The 24,161-nt window shown below is 37.5% G+C and overlaps 1 protein-coding gene and 1 non-coding gene across 2 annotated transcripts in view; one reads left to right on the forward strand and one right to left on the reverse strand.

The window, feature by feature from the left end:
- LOC124805294 (protein unc-13 homolog B) overlaps positions 1 to 24,161 on the reverse strand; it is a 473,759-nt gene that overhangs the window by 118,509 nt on the left and 331,089 nt on the right. Inside the window, exons 14-16 of the mRNA XM_047265806.1 lie at positions 18,471 to 18,567; positions 18,168 to 18,389; positions 13,521 to 13,687 (exon numbers count right to left, since the gene is read on the reverse strand). Coding sequence (XP_047121762.1) covers positions 13,521 to 13,687; positions 18,168 to 18,389; positions 18,471 to 18,567 — 486 coding nt within the window. The remainder of the gene's footprint in view (positions 1 to 13,520; positions 13,688 to 18,167; positions 18,390 to 18,470; positions 18,568 to 24,161) is intronic.
- On the forward strand, positions 8,581 to 8,654 carry Trnat-ugu. The gene has a single exon. It is a non-coding gene; the product is annotated as a tRNA-Thr (tRNA).

Below are 24,161 nucleotides of genomic sequence, written 5' to 3' on the forward strand. Positions count from 1 at the left end.
TAGACAATTGCCATCTGACCAACTGCTTTGAGTATCTCCTTACCTGTGAACCACCTGATACATTCACTTATGAAGATAACATCAAGCAATCAAACTTTAAATCAGCGAACAAAGAAGAAATGATAGATACGATCCAGTTCCTTTGAAAACAACAAAGCATATGTGGATTATTCAACACCAACTGAATCATGGAAGCAAGCTACAGATAAGACAGTAAGCAAGTTGATGGAGATACTACAAAATGTTTGTGAGACTGAAACATTACCTAGTGATTGGACTTCTGCTTTGATCCATCCCTTGCATAAGAAAGAAGACGTAACTGACATTAATAATTATGGACAGAGCTCGCTGATACCTGCTGCATTTGATATTTTCCCTACCACTGATGATTCTGAAAAGAACACTTTTGTACTGAACATAATACTACTTAATTTAAAGTCAATGCTATGACAGCTGACAATGACTGGTAAAAAGTATGCTGTTGTCTTTTATTTTTATTTTAAGAAGACATATGATTCAAGTGATAGATCAACTCTCATGAGAAACCTGCAGGAACTAGGGCTGGATCAGGAGACAGATAATTTTTTCCAACAGATTTCAAACAACATCAGATGCCGAGTAAAGTTTGAAGGAACATTTTCAAGAATTTCTGAAATCAAGACAGGAGTAAGACATGCAAATAGTCACCCCCCTGTCCTCTTTAATATTGCACTACTAAAGGCAATAAGAGAGTTTTGAAAGGAGTTAAGTAGACAGGGACTTCCAAATGTTTTCTCCATGGAGCACACTGCATCTGGAACAGGAGAAGTAAAAAAAAAAAAAAAAAGCTATCAAGCTTAAATACCTGGGAGAATGACTGGAACCCAATCTTGTCAGGAAAAAAGCATTATCAACTCAAGTAAACAAGCTGGAACTAGCATACTAAATGACCAAGAGAACGTATAACAAAAAGTGTACCCTCTCTATCACAAAAATAAAGCACTATCAACAGTTATCTGTCCTGAAGTCCTAAATGCTTCAGAGTGCCAATTATTTAACACGATGGTTTCACAAAGAGAAACTTTGAATCCAAAAGAGAAAGATAATGAGGAAGATACTGGGATCAGTCGAGAAACATAATCAGTATAAAAGATGACCAGACCAGGAGCTTTGCAAGTAATGTGCAAAAATCATGGACATGGATAGGATGAGACTTCTAGCCTTGTATGAACATATCTACAGGATACTGACCAGCTGGCAAAAGAGGAAGATCAAGTCAGCAAGTAAACAGAAGTGATAAAAGATCTGTAGGAACTGGAAGGTACAGAAAGAGATTTGAGAGAGCAGATATTTATCAAGAGAATTCTTAACCAAATGAGGTTCGAAGACAAACCATCAAGAGAGTAGACTGGTGCTCTGTGGACAAAAGAGAGGAAGGAATGACACAGTTATAAGATGCACAACTAGTGGGTCGACATCAAAACCCACTCCAAACACAATAGTTGAACTTCATGGTCCTCAGTTGGCCAACACGAAAAAACAAAAAATGTTCAAATGTGTGTGAATTCCTAAGGACCCAAACTGCTGAGGTCATCGATCTCTAGACTTACACACCACATAAACTAACTTATACTAAGAACAACACAAACACCCATGCCTGAGGGAAGACTTGAACCTCTGGCAGGAGGGGCCGTGCAATCTGTGACATGGTGCCTCAAACTGTGCAGCCACTCTGCTCACTGTACGAAACAACAACAACAACAACAGTAATAATATCAGGGTCAATCAAAAACTTTGCATGCAAAGGCTGTACAGTTCAGAATTGGTACACCAATCAAGCAAAATTACTGTGAGCACTAAGGCAATCATCCCACCAATGTACTGGTTTGAAGATATCTGTTTGGTAAAACACAGTGTCCTGCTGCATGAAGAAGTCTGTAACTGCCTGCTGCACATCCTCATCTGACAGGAATCTTGGACCCTTCGAGGTCTTTTTAAGTCCCTGAAGGCATGAGAATCACTTGGGGAGAAATTAGGACTATAGGGTAGCTGCTCAAGTGTCTCTCACATGAGTTGGTGTTAACTTCTGCATTATGAAATTTTCAGTATGGGGATGTGCTTTATAATGACCAGCATGGAACTTGGTGCACCATTCCACAATGGTTGTTTTCAACACATTCTTCATTCAACAATGGATGTCCACTAGTGTTTGTCCTCTGGCAAACAAGAGATGAAGAACACCACATTGGTTCTATTTTGATGCATTTGATAGTAATGTTGCCACAGTTCACATTTCTGCAATTACTACACACCCGTCAAAAAGACACAAATGCCACATTAATCACTTGCCTATATGTTGGTCCTTATATACCCCCATCGGATTAGCACTACACTGCATATATGCTGCAGCAACACTTATAATAATAATAAAGTTTGCAAAAAAGTATTAAGAAAAAATAGTACATGGAATTTGTAATGCTGTGCATATGAAAATTAGACTCTGTTAATACCCCAAACCTCAAATAATGGAGGCAAGAACTGAATGTTTAATACTATGACAACCGAAATACACATACATTCCTGAAAAGTAAAAGCAGCTACATTATCAGTTGTGATTAATTCCACATGTACTCTTTAGAACTAGTCCTATTACCCAGTGTATTCCAAAACTCATGAAACAGCTGATGTAAGAACAATGTAGGCTTCATGTAGGATGATGATGAAACAAGTAACAATATAGGTGTACTGAAACATTTCAACTTAATACATTAGAGGATAGAAGACAATTCTTTGCTGATAAAGATCACTGTAGGAAGGAAGCAATGTTGTTTAACTGTATCTCAAAATAAATTAAAGACAAGCATACACAAATGTTCAGAAAAACTTAAACAAAGGGAATTACCAAAATAGGATTAGAACTACGTAAAATGCAATGTTGGTTATGATTTGCAACTGGTTAAAGGTGTCAAGCAAATCTGTACAATTTCCCTGGCTCTCATCAAGTATTAGTCTGGGTATTGTTAAGTTACAGAAGTCTTGTATTACCATCATACAAGGAAACTACCCTGATATTTTTTTACTGTCTGATTTATATTTACAGGAGAAAGTATGACACCTAATACACAACTTCCTCAAAGTATTATTAACTAAACTATGAAAAAAGTGGAAACACCAAAACCCAGATTTGTTAAAAACTTTTACTCAGATCTAATAATCAAGGATGAAAACTGTGATTTATTTCCTGGAAGTAGAGGTATAATATTTTAACTTTGCGCAGCTGTTTGCTTTTGATAAACACCTGGGTAACCGCACCAACTACATAATGTACAGGGCTATTACAAATGATTGAAGCGATTTCATAAATTCACTGTAGCTCCATTCATTGACATATGGTCACGACACACTACAGATACGTAGAAAAACTCATAAAGTTTTGTTCGGCTGAAGCCGCACTTCAGGTTTCTGCCGCCAGAGCGCTCGAGAGCGCAGTGAGACAAAATGGCGACATGAGCCGAGAAAACGTATGTCGTGCTTGAAATGCACTCACATCAGTCAGTCATAACAGTGCAACGACACTTCAGGACGAAGTTCAACAAAGATCCACCAACTGCTAACTCCATTCGGTGATGGTATGCACAGTTTAAAGCTTCTTGATGCCTCTGTAAGGGGAAATCAATGGGTCAGCCTGCAGTGAGCGAAGAAACGGTTGAACGCGTGCGGGCAAGTTTCACACGTAGCCCGCAGAAGTTGACGAATAAAGCAAGCAGGGAGCTAAACGTAGCACAGCCGACGGTTTGGAAAATCTTACGGAAAAGACTAAAGCAGAAGCCTTACCGTTTACAATTGCTGCAAGCCCTGACACCCGATGACAAAGTCAAACGCTTTGAATTTTCGGCGCAGTTGCAACAGCTCATGGAAGAGGATGCGTTCAGTGCGAAACTTGTTTTCAGTGATGAAGCAACATTTTTTCTTAATGGTGAAGTGAACAGACACAATGTGCGAATCTGTGTGGTAGAGAATCCTCACGCATTCGTGCAGCAAATTTGCAATTCACCAAAAGTTAACGTGTTTTGTGCAATCTCATGGTTTAAAGTTTACGGCCCCTTTTTCTTCTGCGAAAAAAACGTTACAGGATACGTGCATCTGGACATGCTGGAAAATTGGCTCATGCCACAACTGGAGACCGACAGTGCTGACTTCATCTTTCAATATCATGGTGCTCCACCGCACTTCCATCATGATGTTCGGCATTTCTTAAACAGGAGATTGGAAAACCGATGGATCGGTCATGGTGGAGATCATGATCAGCAATTCATGTCATGGCTTCCACGCTCTCCCGACTTAACCCCATGTGATTTCTTTCTGTGGTGTTATGTGAAAGATTCAGTGTTTAAACCTCCTCTACCAAGAAACGGGCCAGAACTGCGAGCTCGCATCAACAATGCTTTCAAACTCATCATTGATGGGGACATGCTGCGCCGAGTGTGGGAGGAACTTGATTATTGGCTTGATGTCTGCCGAATCACTAAAGGGGCACATATCAAACATTTGTGAATGCCTAAAAAAACGTTTTGAGTTTTTGTATGTGTGTGCAAAGCATTGTGAAAATATCTCAAATAATAAAGTTATTGTAGAGCTGTGAAATTGCTTCAATCATTTGTAATAACCCTGTACATGTTCACACAGTTCGGAATACAATTCTATTGCATGAACACTGGCTTACACCATATCATTTGCATAAGCTACATGCACACTTTATCTATAGAAACACACACACACACACACACACACACACACACACACACACACACACACACACACACACTCATTCTCTGAGGCCTTTCTGTGGATTGTGGCTTATGCTGCTGGTTTTTTTTTCCAAGGCTTTCACAGTAAGGACATTCTTCAGACAGTTTACAAACAAATATTTGGTGTTATATTGTTGTAATCCAAGATACCTTCCCAAGTCATTGCTAACAAAGCACCGAGTCACAAAAAATTGCCAATAGTATTTGCTACCTACTATGTCAAAAACTCATTCTTATCCTCTGCAAGGGTTCAGATAATCTTTCACTAAGACCTGAAATGATTCATTTCTTCCCAGGATTCTTTCAGGACCCTAAAAGATAGTATTTTTTGGTCTCCTAACCAAGCTTTGTGTATTTTGCATCACATGGCAGTGAATAATCTGTTAAGTGCAAATTACCAGTTCCAACCCAAACCACATGTTCCAACATGTTTGTTTCTTCTTTTCAACAACCTGTAGGTTCTGCTTTCAAAGTACCCACTGAACATGTCATTTCTATGGTGCATCTACATCTACACACTAAGGGCAACAATCACTTATTGTACTGTCTAAAATTTATGCCTGTTCCACTTCCCCCAGACACCTTGCTACTTACCACTGATGCCCTCCCTACATATTAATATACCCCACATATGCAGGGTGTAAAAAAACATTTTATACAAAATTTTACAAAGTTTAGAGAGCATTAACAGAAACACTTTCTTTACAAAATAAAAAAAATATCACAGGTGTACCCTTTTCCCGTTAAAGACCCATGAAGGTTCCAAAGCTAGTGATCTTCAGAATGTTCAGACTGTCATGTGATAAATATTGTTTTATAGATGTTGCTGAAAATGTCATCTGTTTACATTAATGCAGAACTGGCATCTGCATGCTAATGACTGTCTAGCATACTCAAAACAACCAGGTGTTTCACAAATAATATCTTCAGCCAAGGAGCAACCAGGACTTCTGGAGTGTCTATCAGTGTCTCGTACCCAAACATTTCATCTCTGCTGAGAGATAAAGTCAGGTATTTAGATAAAAGCTCCTTCATTTGTTCCATTTTTTATGACTGAATTAAATTTGATATTGTTGCCACTTAGAAAGGCAATGAAAAATCAAGAAGACTTGTTCTGTTAAAAAGTGCAGTTAGTTTCTCTGCTTTAATGGTGTATGCTGCTTTCTGTTCACTAAATATTAATGTGTGTAATATGACTGTTTATTTTACTCCTACGGTGGTTATAGGCCCAGGAATGTTAATAAAGAAACAGGCAACTGTATTAGTGTCAATTAGCCAATCTAAACATTGCATTTGTGGGAAAGATGAGACATTTGCTGAAACTGTCCAAGTATTTTTGTGTGATGCATTTGTAAAATGTTAACTGATGCTGTATTTGTGAATTTCAAGTGAAAGAAAACATTTTCCTTTAAGAACAGTATGACAATATGTGAAATATATAGAGCTGACGGTGAACGGACACAGTACTGACAAACAAAATGGAGAGAATTACACTTGTTGGTCATACAAAATGAAAATGATACTAATAGACACTGATTTGTGAATAAAATATGGCAAATACCAAACAATCCAAGAAGAACTTCAAGAATTATATGCTCCAAAGGACAGCCTATGTCACACTGTGTAACTTATACAGAAATTATATTTCCTACAAATGAAAAATCATGAATCTATGGAAAATATTCTATGACTTATAAAATAAAGGGCAGCTGATCTAACAAAACTGAAGATAGAGTTCTAACAATGACTATTCTATGTGAACCTCCAGACGAATGGGATGCAGTAGTTACAGTTTTGTGAAATTGTCCATATAATGATTTCAAGAGTGCTACAACTGAATGGTGTTTGCTTGCTGAAGATGCCAGATGTCATGACTATAATGAAAATGAACATTCTGCAATGTCCTTGATACCAGCAGTTAAAGGTGCTGGGAAGCACCATTTACTGAACAATGTGAGAAGAGACAGTAACAAACTAAGAAACATGCAACACAAAAATCTTACTTTTGTTTGTTACAACTATCACAAACTTGTTCACATGTCCAGAAATTGCTCTGAAAAGAGGAAATTTAATAGATAGTAAAAGAAACAAGGTGCTGTTACTACAAATGTTACACTGAATAGTGACAATTGGAGACTGGATTCTAGAGCAACTCAGCACACAGTTCCAAAAGAAAATTATTTTTCAGTTGTTGATAAAAAATATTTTAGTTGAAAACCTAACTCTATGTGATAGCAGAGAAACCAAAGCTGTGGAGAAGGTTAATGTGAGAGTAAAGATAATTATCAGCAAAGAGCCTGCCCACTACACATTCTACCTGCCTTCTGCACTCCTGCTTCTTTCTCTCTCTTGTCCATTTCCTCCTCCCCCTCCCTCTCTGCCCATCCCCTCCTTCCCGCCTCTTTGTACATCTCTTCCTCCCCCTCTCTCTGTCCATCTCCTCACCCTCTCTGTCTGTTTTCTTCCTTTCTCTCACTTTCCACCTCATCATCCCCCTATGTCCTTCGTCTCCTCCCCATTTCTGTCCATCTTTTCCTCTCCCTTTCTCTGTCCACCTCACCCTCCCCAATCTCTTATTATCCATCTTCTCCTCCAATCTCTATCTCTGATCAACTGTGCCCATCCACACATGAAGCCTTTGCAAGGCATGCCAATACTACACACACAAAACACACACTACCCTCACTATCTGTCCATATCTGTCCTCCCTCTATCTCCCAGACCACTATCCATCTGTCTCCTCCTGTGTCCTACTCTCCCAACCTACTTCCTCCTGCCCCCCCCCCCCCAATCTCTCTGCCCTTCTCCTTTTCCCACAATCTCTCTGTCTACCCCCATTTCTCTATCATCCCCTCTCTTCCTATCCGTTCTTCCCTGTCCTCCCTCCTCCATCTAAACCTTCCTCTACCCATCCCATCCTTCTACAAGCCGTGTCCATCCACAGCAAAACAGGTTGATGATACTCCCACACAACACGCATGTTGTGCAGGACTGCCTACATTCCAGGTACTAAACCAACATGTTTTTGCCCATATCTCAGCTCCTATGCAATGTTGGAGGTACTAACCACCAGAGTCTTGACACCCATTTTTTAACCTTCATGCAGGACATACATATACACATGCTGCTGTATGTATATTTATATATAATATGAAGACATGAGCAGATGATAGAAGTTCAATAAATATACTGAGAAACAGTGGATTTAACACAAAATCACCAGATCTGTGGCATCGTGAAATGACACATGTCAGTAAGAGTGCAATCAAAAATCTGATGTAAAAGGATGCAGTCCTGGGATGAGACTGCGAAAAAGGTGAAATAAATCTGTGCGATGGCTATCTGATGAGTAAACTGATGCAAGGTCTATATGAAGATGGTATCTGTTCTCGAAAGAACAGATACCGTTGACGACTGTGCAGCTTCTCTAGAATGAAATGATTATTAAATCAAAACCCTTAGCTGCTGACAGGTGTTGGCAGCTAAGGGTTTTGATTTAATTATCATTTCATTCTAGACAAGCTGCACAGTCGTCAATGGTATCTGTTCTTTCGGGAACAGATACCATCTTCATATAGATAAAGGCTACCTGGCCATTGATCTTCTTCTGTGTGAATGCGCACGCTTTGCCTGAACTCTTACGGGACTCGTCCACTCAGCTTGGCACGAGTAATGAGTGAATGGGCAAATATCTATTAGAAACACTATGAATGTAGGCTGTGGACAGTTGGGAATGTGGGACTCATGGGAAGTGTGCAAGGGATAAGTCCCTGCAGTCGCGCTATCCTCTGTGCCCTTGGTGGCTCAGATGGATAGAGCATCTGCCATGTAAGCAGGAGGTCCCAGGTTCGAGTCCTGGTCAGGGGACACATTTTCAGCTGTCCCCATTGATGTATATCAACAACACCTGTCAGCAGCTAAGGGCTTTGATTTAATTATCATTTGACACAAGGTCTGTTTCTGAAAACTGTATCACAAAATTCAAAGGAATGAACAACCAATTTAGAGCTTGTTCACAGTGATCTCATGAGACCTACTGATGTTCCAAGTTTCGGAGGCAATAGATCTTTAATTAAACATCATGAATTATGCAAGCAGATACATATTTGTATATTTCTTCACAAATAAGTATGATGTATTTGAAGAATTCAAGAAATGGTTGACTCCAATGGGAAATCAAATCAGTAAATACTTCAAAGAGAATCTGCACTCATGATGGCCTACCATTCTGTTCGCACAAATAGTTGCAGTTCTGTAAGTCTTAAGAAATTTGGCATGAAGTAACTATGATATATACACTACAGAAAAATGATATATCTGAATGCCTCAATACAAGATTAATGAATATGTAAGCTCACAGTTGCTAGGAAGCAAGTTACTAAATATTTCTTGGAATGAGATGGTGTACACCAATGGCACACATAATAAATCATGTAACAAATAGGCAAAATCTCAATTGAAATAGAGGACAGAAAGACTTTATTGAACTGTGCAATGATGGGGCACTACCAGTTTCTAGTATTGATGCTGCGAAGAAGTAAATAGTACATTTGAGCACTAAAGAGGAATTTTGTGGATTTTCAGATCAGGAGGAGAATTTGGAAGAAATGTTTCTATTAATTGAAGGTTATAGGGAAACAGTGGAACACACTGTAACTTTGCAACAATGTTGCACACTAAAAGAAAGAATATAACAAAAGGAAAAATGAGACTAACTAAATGTCATCCAATGATGCTTTGTTCAAAAGAGAAAGCTTATAGTGAAGATGCACAAACAAATTATGTGTGAGGAAGGTACAATGAACCACTATTGTATCATGCAACACTTAATTCTGATAAGATACTGAATGGATAGTTGCAATGATTGAAGGCATTAACTCCTTGGTGTATTGGGATGCATGGGAATTGGTCAAGCTATCATCTGGTGTAACTACAGTAAAGACAGATGGATATTGAAAAAGAAGACAATTGGTGAGAAATCAATATTTAAAGCTTGTTTAGTCATAAAGTACAAGGCATAGACGATAATGAGATTTATGTTCCTGTTTCAAATTTTGAAACAACTTGTCTACTGCTAGCAGTTAGTGTTGCGAAAAAGTGGCATGTCAATCAGTATGATGTGAAGAGTGCATATTGCATAGCCAATTAAAGGAAAATATAACAACAAAACACTCAATTATTGACAGAATTATTTAACTGGATAGATAAAAAGTCTACTCACCAAGCAGTGGCAGAACACACACATAAAAGACAGTTGTAATTGGCAAGCTTTGCGAGTGACTCCTTCTTCATGCAGAAGGGTTGAAGGGGAAGGAAGAGCGGTGAAGGAAAAGGACTGGAGAAGTCTAGGAAGAGGGGTAGATTTTGGGAAAGTCACCCACAACTGCGGGTTAGGGGAGACTTACCATACAGGATGAGAAGGAAATGCAAAAGGTAAAAATTCTTTGAGATTGTTGTTTTAAAATCAAGCACATGAGCTTGAATCACACATGTTAGAAGTGAAATTTGAAAACAACAAATATGGAACAATTAATCATTCTCGGGGGTAGTATGTTAATTAACAACTTGGCAGAGAATGTTAAGGGAGCCAAGGAACTAGTGGATACTAAACCAAATTTCCTTGATGCGACGTGTGATAATGAAGTAAAAAAAGCTTCCATATAGTGAGCTTATTGGTAGATTCCCTTACCTTCCACAAACGCCTTGACCAGACATAGCTTTCTTGGTGGCAAAGTTCTCAAAATATTGTTCAAAATTTAATGTGAATCATAGGAATGCAGCAAAAAGGGTTCTTATGTAAGTGAAGGAAACAGCACATTACAAATTAAAATATTATCCCATTGGTCAAATACTTGTAGCATTCGCTGATGCTGATTGGGCTACTTGTATAGATGCTCATAAAAGTAGTACCGGATATGTGATAATATTGGTGGGATTTCCAATGTACTATAAGAGTATGAAATGAAATTGCATTGAGCATGATAGAAACAGCAGTAGCCTGCACAAAGGAGGTAGTATGGATGAGAGAGTTACAAAGAAGCTTGACCTGAAAGAAATGATTGGATAGTCAACACTTGTACAGTGTGATATTCAAGTAACAATTATACACTCCAAGAATCATAGAGATAAATCAAGAACAAAACATATTTCCACAAAGCAACATTTCATCAGAGAGAAAGTAATTGATGGTACAAGTTACATTCAGTACATTTCAAAGAATAAAAATAAAAGCAGAATTCTTAACAAAACCACTAAAACAGAATATTTGTGAATATCAATGTGATAAAATTACACAATGAGACAGTTGAAAATGATATACATGATTACAGTTTACTTTTCGATAATAGCTCTTATATGTTCTGCTTTTGTGAATAGATTTTCTTTAACAATGCTGTTACTTAAAATGGCAATGAAAAGTGAAAAAGCTTCTGTTTTCTTAAAAGTGTATTTAGTTTCTCTCTTTTATTGGTGTTTCTTTCAATAAATATTTGTGTGTTTAACACAACTATTTGTTCTATTCCACCGATCTCACTCAACAAAAAGAATTCTATAACAGTGAGGTCAGGAGAATGTAGTGGCCATGGTACTGGTCCATTCCTCCAATCCAACAATTGGGGAAATTGCTTCACATTTGAAGGTCAGATATATAAAGAGATCACTGGAATGGCCATAGGAACCAGTGTGCAACACTTGGAGGGTATTTACTTGGAATTTCTGACACTCTATCTCCTGTGTGATTTTGATACAATGAGGATATTCTTATTATAGCGACCAATTGTGAAACTGAACTGTTGGGGATCTTGGAGTCTCTTAGCTTAGTTTCAGTAAAGGCCAACTCCATATTACAGCACACAATGAGCCAACCAACATAAAGTAATATCACATCCAGCTCTAGCGTTATTGACTCTTCTGAAAAATTACAAAGGAGTGAACCTCTCATTACTGTCCTGTGCCCATACAGACTGCAATAACCAACTTCTTTGGCACAGTTATGATATTGTTGACATCATGCACAGAAATGAAGTGCACTCTACCTAACATCCTATTTAGACTGCCTAAAAGAGCTTCCCTACCCCTTTCCCACAAACAAACCTCTATAACAAGGTGGTCAGAACCTACGTTTTTATTAAATTCTTTGTTGCAAATTCTAAATTCCTAGCAATCTGACTTCCTAAACCTTCTTATATTTTGAGATCCACCTATTCCTGTTATCCTCCTCCTCCTTTTCCTCCATCTTTTCTTTCCTTGCACAGGGTTAACAGGTCTAACAAGTTTCTTCCACTTTTCCTGATCCAGCCTGTCATACGCTGTCAGTTGTTTTTCCATCTGTTCCTCTCAGATGCAGTCCATCCACCTCTGCTGCAGCTTTATTCTTTCTGTGAAGTCTTCTGTGCACTTAAACAACTTTTACAGTTTCTTGGATTTTCTTAAATGGAACTCAATCCATTCTGCTGACTCCTCACATGTACCTCAACATCTTCATCTCAAATATATCTAGCTTATTCCACTGGTTCTCCACTGTGGCCCATGTCCCCATTCCATGCAATAATGCTGGCCTTATAACTGCCTTACAAGTCATCCCCTTGACTTTGAAATTTATAATTTTGACACGATATTTCAGGCATCCTTTTCTAATTCCTCTATCCTCTTTGCACTCTGTGATCTATCTCAGAATCCAAATTTCTATAATTTGCCACAGTTGATTAAGATATCTGAAGTGCCCTACCCTCTTCAGGCTTTCCCCATTCATTAGGGCTGTCACCTGCCTCATTTCTGAGGATTAAATACTCTATTTACCTTCTGATTATTTTAAGTCCATGTCCTCCAGTTCTTACCTCCAGTCTTCCAGTTTGTACTCCTAATCATTTTTACTGTAGCTAAATAGCATGAAGCAAGGGGCTTGATCTCAAATTCCTTCTGATGGGGCATTGATAACCAGATAACAGTTGCAGGGACTGAGCGGAGATCTCTGATACAAGACTATGCAAATTGGTATCCACTCTGTCATGCCAATGCTCCTTCTTATCCTTGTTCTTGCATTTTCATATATATCTTGTACAGGACATAGTACAACTCTGGTATTATCTCCAAATTTGTTGCCAAGGCACTCTATTACATGTTTTCTCTAGATTTATAAAGACCTCATGTAATTTATGAGTCTTCAATTGTTGTTTTTCTAAAAGCTGGTAGAGTGTAAAGATTGCTTATGCTGTCCCTTCATTCATGGCAAAGGCACCAATTCAATTATGCTTTAATCATAAATGTGTTGTTGATTTTTTTTTTGTGTGTGTGTGTGTGTGTGTGTGTGTGTGTGTGTGTGTGTGTGTGTGTGTGTACAATGCATCACCAATTGTTTTATATTTCTTGTCATAACTTCTAAAGTTAATCAATAAGAGCATTTTAATCAGCTTATTAAATATAATTTGGTATAAGAGGTATCACAGAAAACAGAAATCATTAAAAATGTATTTTATGGTGATCTAAAGTGGACAAGAGCACTGGGCGTAGCAACTAGGTATGCAACCTCAAAGAGATGGTCTTTCTGATTCTTTCCTGCATTTTTTGATGCCAACAACATTATGCTTTGAAAATCTCTTCCCTCATCCAACTTCTGTTCCATCACAAATTTTCTCAGTACTTTGTTGATACAACAATTATAATAGCATTTTATGGTAAACTTACTGAACATTTCTCCTTATATTTCTCTTGCCTAGACATAATACAAAATTTTACCTTGTTGCAAAAAGCACTGCCAGATCATCCAAAGCAGAGTTTAGATTTTGTTGCAACTCTTTTAAGATGTTGGCTGCATCTTCTTCAAGTTTTTCACCTCCCATTGATTCAAACATTTTTTCTAGCTGTACACGCAGTTGCTGTATGTTATTCATCAGTATGCAAGCCTGCAAAACAGATATGTTGAAAAATTTAACTACTATCACCATGCTCATTAATTTTAACTAAAATAATAACAAAATTACTATAAGTTTCTTTACGATTGTGCCTGCAGTGAAATATATATCTCAAGAGGACATTGTAAATAAAGTTCCAGTATCACTGCTTAAAACATTTATTGAGTATTACAACAGCTGTTTTGCAAGATTTCCATTTTCAGGTACAACTACATTGTCCTGATGTATATATAAGATCTATTGTGACTGTACCTGGTGACTCTTTTAGTTATATTTCATGTGACATTCTAAAATATCAAATTAATGTTGATTTTGTGCTGTTTTATACAGTGTGGCATAATATTTTGATATAATACTGTAGATATTTCCTGTAATTTTTGACAGTTCACACAACAGATGTTTTATTTTATGTAGTAACAGAATATATATTTATTTTTTATTTTAATTTTATATTTACTATGTAAATATGAAACATCTATAGCATGAGACATAAAAATCACAGGATATATCTGCAATATTATATCAAAATATTATGGCAAACTGTATAAAATGGTACAAAATTGATATGAAATCAATATTTTAGAATTTCACTTGAAATTTAACTAAAACATTCACCACGTACAGATATTATATATACACACATATATACGTGTTATATATACATTGGGACAATGTAGACATCCTTGAAAATGGAATTCTTCTGAAACAGCTGTCATAACACTCAGTAAATGTCTTAAGCACTGATATGGGAACTTTACTTACAAAATTACAGTAATTGAAACATAAAAAGTTTCGTCCCTTGGTCACTGATTGTTGTTGTTGTTGTTGTTGTTGTTGTTGTTGTGGTCTTCAGTCCTGAGACTGGTTTGATGCAGCTCTCCATGCTACCCTATCCTGTGCAAGCTTCTTCATCTCCCAGTACTTACTGCAACCTACATCCTTCTGAATCTGCTTAATGTATTCATCTCTTGGTCTCCCTCTACGATTTTTACCCTCCACGCTGCCCTCCAATGCTAAATTTGTGATTCCTTGATGCCTCAGAACATGTCCTACTAACTGGTCCCTTCAGTTGTAAAGTTGTGCCACAAACTCCTCTTCTCCCCAATTCTATTCAATACTTCATCATTAGTTATGTGATCTACCCATCTAATCTTCAGCATTCTCCTGTAGCACCACATTTCGAAAGTTTCTATTCTCTTCTTGTCCAAACTATTTATCATCCACGTTTCACTTCCAGACATGGCTACACTCCATACAAATACTTTCAGAAATGATTTCCTGACACTTAAATCTATACTCGATGTTAACAAATTTCTCTTCTTCAGAACGCTTTCCTTGCCATTGCCAGTCTACATTTTATATCTTCTCTACTTCGACCATCATCAGTTATTTTGCTCCCCAAATAGCAAAACTCCTTTACTACTTTAAGTGTCTCATTTCCTAATCTAATTCCGTCAGCATCACCTGACTTAATTCAACTACATTCCATTATCCACGTTTTGCTTTTGTTGATGTTCATCTTATACCTTCCTTTCAAGACAATGTCCATTCCATTCAACAGCTCTTCCAAGTCCTTTGCTGTCTCTGATAGAATTACAATGTCATCGGCGAACCTCAAAGTTTTTATTTCTTCTCCATGGATTTTAATACATACTCTGAATTTTTCTTTTGTTTCCTTTACTGCTTGCTCCATATACAGATTGAATAACATCGGGGAGAGGCTACAACCCTGTCTCACTCCCTTCCCAACCACTGATAGTCCATATGAAATAAGCTGAAACATACACCAATCAGTCAGTATCTTTATGAGAGAAATTCATTTTTAACTACTTGAAATGCCAAAACTCCACTCATGATCATACACTAAACAAAGTAATTAAATAATAAGCTTAGAGTTGCCAATGGGCACACATAAAAAGAAAACTTGCTAGTTATCATAATAATTATTTGTTGAATTCGAAATGCAACAGTGACAATAACAAACGTAATTGTTGGGTTCAAATTAATGATATCAATATAATAGAGGGAAACATTCCACACGGGAAAAATATATTTAAAAACAAAGATGATGTGACTTACCATACGAAAGCACTGGCAGGTCGATAGAAACACAAACAGACACATACATACACACAAAATTCAAGCTTTCGCAACAAACTGTTGCCTCATCGGGAAAGAGGGAAGGAGAGGGAAAGACGAAAGGAAGTGGAATTTAAGGGAGAGGGTAAGGAGTCATTCCAATCCCGGGAGCGGAAAGACTTACCTTAGGGGGAAAAAAGGACGGGTATACACTCGCACACACACACATATCCATCTACACATGTACAGACACAAGCAGACAGATTTGGTCTTTAAATATGTCTGCCCCACCCTTCCAACCTCGAAAGAAAAGGATAAAATAAATAAAGGCTGTGCACAGAGGGTATTTTGGGCTAGAGTGTTGTCCTAGGGAAGAAACCATTATTTATCTTACACAAATTTGGTCACTTTTTCTCCACAACTTGATCAGATATCAATGTTGTGGGTCCTGATTAACATACTCAATACAGACAAAAATATTAGTTTTGCTTTCAGTTTCAGTTTTACTTTAATATTTGTGATGTCAAGTTATCTAAATGCACTACTTGGAACTTTGCTTCTGGGCTACACCGAAAAATCCATGTGTGATGATTTTTTGCTGTGAGTCTGATTCATTTGTCAATCATCCGATTGTCAGAGTATACGTTTCTCTATATTTTTATTCCTGACTGAGGTTGTTTGAAAAATAAAAGATGTTTTACTATTTTTTTTCTTTGAGAAAGTTGAACAATGAAATCTATTAGAGTGTCAGAACATCTACTATAAACCCTTATTGCAATGCTTCATAAACTGTATATCAAATATCAGTTGCCTTAATGTGAGTACTGCGGCAGAAATGAAGGAACAATTTATTTTTCCTGTGCCACAGGCTACCTGTCACTCAACCAATTTTATTTGCATGTGTGAGCAAGTTTTACTTCACTAGTTTTAAATTTATCCATCCTCCTGTAGACAATACGATGTCTGAATGTGTACGTAAATTGATGCTAATTCATTTCAAGGAAATGGAACATACAGATATACAGAAAAAATAATACAAATGCAATAACAAAATGTCATCCACTACATGATAATACAAATTCATGTACATAGGAGCTTTTATTAAAAATTTGTAGTTTGTTTTTGATAGGCCTTTACTTTAGTTCTCCATAACCAGCAAATCTTTTCTTTAAATTCCCATGATTTAGTAAAGAATTTACATCAGACAAGAGCTACCCATTACATGTTTAAATGTAATGAAAAGACAACAGACAAAAAGTGTATTTTCAAATTTGCCTTCATATAAACATTTTCAGAAAAATGTTATTGGCCAACATACTCACCTATCTAGCAAAACATTGTTCTAGTAGAATATTTTTTTTAAGTGTGCTTTACGTTTAATTTCGGCATGTAGATTCCTGATGCAGACTGACAGCTTATTGTAAAGTTTAATACCAATATGGCTCACAAGCCTTTGTGCGTGTATACGTTTTGTTCATTGAGTATGAACTGCTGTGCTGTTTTGGGTATTGTGACTGTGAAATGTTGCAAATGACTGAAAATAGTGAAGTATGACATCCTGGTACCCCCTGAGATACAAAAAATGGCCATAATAAGGCAGGGTGAACTGAGTTTCTGTGCAGGTTTTATGACATGGTAATTAAAATTTAACTTGTCATAAACAAGAATCCCCAGCTATTTTGTGGATGTTACTCTGCCTATGGTTCTGTCATCTGACATCACATCTAGATTTACATTTTGACTTATTTTCCTAAATAGCATATGACTTTTTTAATTAACATTTAATGTCAACCTATTTTCATTGAAGTAAGAGTGTACATCCTTCAGAATTTGATCCATAGTTATATGCAGCAATTGCTTTGTCCCATTTGTCACATTACTGTCATCTGCAAATAGCATTACACTGGCTGCACTGTCTGAGGTGTGACTGTAATTTATATGAACAATAAATAATGTGGGACCTAGAATACAGCCTTGTGGTGCTCCTGTTTCCACAATTTTTGCACCTGATACTAAACTGATTTTGTGATTTGAGTAATCTGCCTTCACACCTACACTCTTATACTTGTCACCATTTTTAAATAATGGCTCCACTTTTGAGATTTTCAACCCTCCAGGAAACAATCCTCCATTAAATGATAAGTATGTATACCAGGGGTCTTGCAATCTGTGAAGCAGTTCTGATTATGACAGGTACTGACATGTCAACTATTCCTGCTGACATTTTAGTTTTCAAACATTTTATCACTTTTAACAATTCACATTGATTTGTTGGATGTACTCTCATGGCACAAGCAATTTTGAACATTCTGGTTTTTCTTAATATGCCAATTTTGAGCAAACTACACAAATTCTCATAAAAAACAATCCAACAGATTTACTTAAATCTTACAATTCGCTCCTCCTTGAGATGAATAGGAAACTCCTTTTTGACGATGTCAGCATACTCTACCAATACTTTTACTATTGTCTTGGCAAAACGTTTCATGTAGCGTTTCCATATCTCAGGATCAGGGCATTCAAGCTTTGAAACAACATCAAAGCACTGCGTCAACTGGGTGAACACATCAACAACTGAATTTGAGAAAAGTGCATGTTCACTGCTTCTCTGGAACTGGAAATCAGTAAAAAAAGATCAGTGAAGTACCCTTTAAATAATTTATTATATTTTTTTAATCACTAAAATATTACTTACACCATCCTTCTTGTCTCTAGTAAATGCTCCATGCAGATATTCCAGTGATACATCATCATTCTCATTAAGCCACTGCATAACAAATGGTTCAAACCACCTAGAAAGAAAATATTGGAAAATTCATATTGGACAATTAACTGGAGCATAAAAATGACTGCTAAAATATTAAGCTTTCGGACAAAGTCCTTCTTCCAAAATAAAAAACATATTCACAGACACACAGCTTACACACACATGGCCACTGTCTCTGGGGACTGGAGCCTGGAAGCAGCAGAAATTGGAGGGTTCAAATTCCATGAGAACTGAAGCAACTGTTGAAATTACCGATGTTGTTGTATGCTGTATCTTCCACTGCAAGATAGTTGAGTTTGCAGTTTAGTAACAGTTTCACAGTGGCAGTTCACATGGATAGACAGCTCACTAGAGTTATATCCAGATAGAACCTGCACAATAATTAACCAAAATGATATATGAGGTGACTGTTTTCGCATGTGGCCCTACCTATGATTGGATAGGAAATGCTTATGACTAGACCGCAGTAAGAAAAGGTAAGAGTGTCCATGTGTCATCCACAAGACTGGCCTGTGTGGTGTAGGACTGGTTGCAGCAGTCACACAGGGATAAACTAAAATACTGTGTAGTCTGGGCGGGCATGGAATACTGCAATGGAGATGAGGGCAGGCTTTTGGTAGCATATCCTTCATATTGGGGCATGGCTAAAAGTAGACGAAGCTCTAGCAGAGGATATGGTTCACTGTTCCAAGGCTTGCATGTTATTATATGGAAAGGGGAGAACTGTTTGGTGACTGGTTCACAGTGGTTATTTGTATGGAAATAATGATATGAGAAATCTGTTTTCGGTTTTGCTGGACATTATACTATGTCAGTGTAACACTCTGGCAAAGTTATCAGCACATATGGATAACTGCTGCTTTCTTCTGCAGGTGTTATGTCCACAGGTACTACAACTATGGGTGAAAGACTTTGTAATGTAGAATGGGTCACAGCTACCTTTACAGAGTTTCTGTCGGTGGTCTGTTTATACATTTTATGGAGCCATTTGTGTGGTGGAGATAGTCCTGGAGGAATGATCGGATGCTATACTTGTGATGGAGGCAGATCATAAAGTTACATCAATGAATCTGCACCAGACAAGTTGTTAAAGATGTAAGATGGTTAGTGTGCTGGTGTAAGCTGGTGCTAGATAGATAGATAGAGGCCAACAGCAGACTCACAGGGAAGGCGCCACCAATGCCCTCTCAGCCGCCAGTATTTAGATCATTGCTGCGGACCAGAAGGTGAGTTAGTTCAAGTCTGTCGCAAGCAATCGCACCAAGTAAGTTCCAGAGTCATCAGCCACACGCAGTGGAAATTGCAGTAGCAGTTAGCTCCACCACTAACACAGAGACAGGCAGCACATAGCAACCATGGAAGTGTACATAGCAGACTTTGTTGTTCACCAGCAGTGAGGAAAATGTGTATCATATACAACATAATGTATATCTTAAGTAAACTTTTCATACTTATGAATAAAGAAACCAGTTAATCTATGAGTACAGTTTGTGTTATAGAAAGAGGATACTGGCCACCAAACAACATCCTCTCCTTGCTCTCATGGTGCAACTCTACAGAGACAATGAGATGACATATATGTTAGAAAGGTTCTTCTAGGGGGGCAAGGGGGTGGGGGGTGCATCAAAAGGATTACACTGGAGGGTATCATGCTATTCTACAGATTTTTTTTAGATGTGGCCTTCAAAGGAGAAAAAATTATGTTTCACTATGTGGCTGGCTAGGAGGTTTCAGGAGCATGCTGGGACAGGTGGTGTTACATGGTGTCAATGTCATAGTGTTCATCAGTGTTAATGTACAAAGTGTATTATTGGCAGTTTGGAGGTAACAGGACAGGAATTGAGATGAAAGAATGATTACTGTCACAAATGCAGAAAGTACAGAAATATTATTGCTGATTTGACACACTTCATTTCTGCTTCTCATATTATCCTACTTTTGTCATTGTCTTTATTTTTGTCCATAGTTCATTCATCCATTCTCTGTCCTTTCTTACACATATTTACATTCTCTTCTACACCCATATCACAAACCCTGCTATTTGCTTTGTACCTTTAGCTGTAAACAGCTACACAGCATCTAAATTACCCATGTTTAAATATGATTACTTCCCTATTTTTTTACACTGTCTCTTCACTTTAACAACAGTTAGAATACCATCTCTAACTCTGAGCACAGAAATTATTTATTTCAAAAGTCATTTACACTACTGCTTCCTTTACCATCGACCCAACCCTTACCATATTTTGTTTCTACCTAGCCCCCTGATAAAACTTTGTTTATTCTCTGCCAGCCCACTGAGAAAACCCCAACTTCACCCTTGCTAAAATTGACAGTGTGCAGCCAGTTCCAGGATTGAGGTTAAAACACCAGATTGGAATATTCTGTCAAGAATGATGCACTACGAAAACCTAAAAACTTTTAACATCACTTCAATCATTCTTGCAATTTGCCTGACTGCAACCTTCACAAGTTCCCATCCTACCTTCCCAGTCCTGAGATTGTACGCCCTCTCCACATCTACATCTACATCTACAAGGATACTCTGCAAACTTAAGTGCCTGGCAGATGGTTCATCGAACCACCTTCACAATAATTTTCTATTATTCCAATCTTGAACAGTGTGCGAAAAAAATCAACACCTATACCTTTCTGTGAAAGCTCAAATTTACTTATTTTATTATGATGATTGTTCCTGCCTATGTAGATTGGTGTCAACAGAACATTTTCACATTCGGAGGACAAAGTTGGTGACTGAAATTTTGTGAGAAGATTCTGCGACAATGAAAAATACCTCTGTTTTAATTATGTCTGCCCCAAATGCTGCATCACGTCAGTGCCATTTTCTCCCCTATTTAGCAACAATACAAAATGTGCTGCTCTTCTTTGAACATTCTTGATGTAGTCCATTAATCCTTTCTGGTAAGGATCCCAGCCAATGCAGCAGTACTCATAAAGGGGAGAGCCAAGTGTAGTGTAGCAAGTCTCTTTAGTAGCTCTGTTAAATTTTCTAAGTGTTCTGCCAATAAAACACAGTCTTTGGTTTGCCTTCCCAACAACATTTTTTCTGTGTTCTTTCCAATTTAAATTGTTCATAACCATAATTCCTAGGTAATTAATTGAATTTATGGCCTTTAGATTTGACTGATGTATCATGTAACCGAAGTTTAGTGGATTCCTTTTGCCACTCATGTGTATGACCTCACACTTTTCATTATTTAGAGTCAACTCCAATTTTTGCACCATACAGATATTTTTGTCTAAAGTGTTTTGCAATTTGTATTGATCTTCTGATGACTTTACTACATGATAAATTACAGCATCATCTGCAAACAACCTAAGACAGCTGTTCAGAGTGTCTCCTAAATCTTTTATATAGAAGAGGAACAACAGAGGACCTGCAACACTACCTTGGGGAACAACAGAAATCTCTTCTGTTTGACTAAATGGCTTTCCATCAATTACTATGAACTGTGACCTCTCCAATGAACTGGTGAATCCCATAACATAACTGAGACGATATTCCATAAGCACACAATTTTACTACAAGCCACTTGTGACGTGCAATGTGAAATCATTCCGGAAATCTAGAAATATGGAATCAATATGAAATCCCTTGTCAATAGCACTCAACACTTCATATGAGTAAAGAGATAGTAGTGTTTTGCAAGAATGATGTTTTCTAAATCATTGTTGACTGTGTGTCAATAGGTAATTCATAATGTTCAAACACAGTATATATTCCAAAATCCTCCAGCATAGTGATATTAATGATATGGGACTGTAATTTAGTGGATTACTCCTACTGCCTTTCTTGAATACTGATGTGACATGTCCAAATTTCCAGTCTTTGGGTATGGATCTTCACCAAGTGAGCAGTCATATACGATCATTATGAATGGAGCTATTGGATCAGCAGACTCTGAAAGGAAGCTGACTGGTATATTCTGGACAGGAAGACTTGTTTTTTATGAAGTGATTTAAGTTGTTTCACTACTCCGAGGATATTTATTTCTAAGTTAATCATGCTGGCAGCTGTTTTTAATTCAAATTCTGGAATATTTAGTTCATCTTCTTTGGTGAAAGAATTTTTGAAGGCTGGGTTTAGAAGGTCTGCTTTGGCAGCACTGTTGTCAATAGTATTTCCATTGCTATCACCATTAGCATACTTTACACACAACCAGAATCTCTTTAGATTTTCTGCCAGGTTTCAAGACAAAGTTTCATTGCGGAAACTATTGTCTTGCATTTGTGGTAAGTCCATGCTAAATTTCGAGCTTCTGCAAAAGATAGCCAGTCTTGGAGATTTTTCATTCATTTCAATTATGTATGATTTTTTAATTGTTTCTGCAGCAGTGCTCTGATGCACTTTGTGTACCAAGGAGGTGCAGTTACATCATTTTTTAATTTATTTGTTATAAATCTCTCAATTGTTGTCGATACTATTTCTGTGAATTCAAGCCATATCTGGTCTACACGTACACCATTAATTTTGAAGGAGTGGAGATTGTCTCTCAGGAAGGTCTGAAGTGAATTTTCCTCTGTTTTTTATAAAATAGGTAAATTTTTCATTTATTTTTCGATGATTTGGGGGTTACAGCATTCAATCTCATTACAACAACCCTGTGTTCACTAATCCCTGAATCCTTTTTGAGGTTTGTAATTAGTTCAGGATTATTTGTTGCTAAGATGTCGAGGGTGTTTTCACAACTGGTTACTCATTTACTATTGATGTGGGCTTATGAACCAATTGCTCAAAATAATTTTCAAAGAATGCATTTAGCACAATTTTGGATGATGTTTTATGCGTACCTACAGATTTAAATATGAATTTTTGTCAACATTTCATGGGTGAATTAAAATCACTACGAACAATAATGGGTATGTGTTTGAAATTAAACTCAAGTTTTCTTTGAACCTTTCAACAATTGTATCATCTATGTTGGGAGCTCGGTAGAAGGTTCCAAATATCATTTTATTTTGGTTGCCAAAAATGACCTCTGCCCATACTAACTTCTAATTCAATTTCTCTACAAGATAAACGACTTCCAACAGCAACAAAAATGTCACCATCAACTGCATTTAGCCTATCCTTTCTGAACACCATTACGTTCATCACAAAAATTTCGGCTGAACTTTTCTCAGGCCTTAGCTAGCATTTAGTGCCTATAACAATTTGAGCATCAGTGTTTTCTATTAGTACTTGAAGCTCCGGTACTTTCCCAATACAGGTATGACAATTTACAAATGTTATACTGATGGATCCTGTATCTATGTTTTTCCGGTGTTTGGCCAGCACCCTTTAGAGACTGAAGCTCTTTTTGTGTTTCCTCGAGACCCTCTCACCTACAAAACTGCCCAGCCCATGACACACAGCCCCTGCTACCCATGTAGCCACCTCCTGCATGTAATGGACTCCTGACCTATACAGTGGAACCCAAAACCCAACCACCTTATAGCACAGAGCCCTCTGAGCCTCTGATTCAGATGTTCCACTCAGCTCTGTACCATAGTCCGCAATTGGTCCTGTTGACTATGCTGTCCCATGTGTGTGTGTGTGTGTGTGTGTGTGTGTGTGTGTGTGTGTGTGTGTGTGTGTGTGTTCTTAAGAACAGAAAA

The sequence above is a fragment of the Schistocerca piceifrons genome, chromosome 7, assembly GCF_021461385.2.
Source record: "Schistocerca piceifrons isolate TAMUIC-IGC-003096 chromosome 7, iqSchPice1.1, whole genome shotgun sequence".
Lineage (NCBI taxonomy): Eukaryota > Metazoa > Arthropoda > Insecta > Orthoptera > Acrididae > Schistocerca > Schistocerca piceifrons.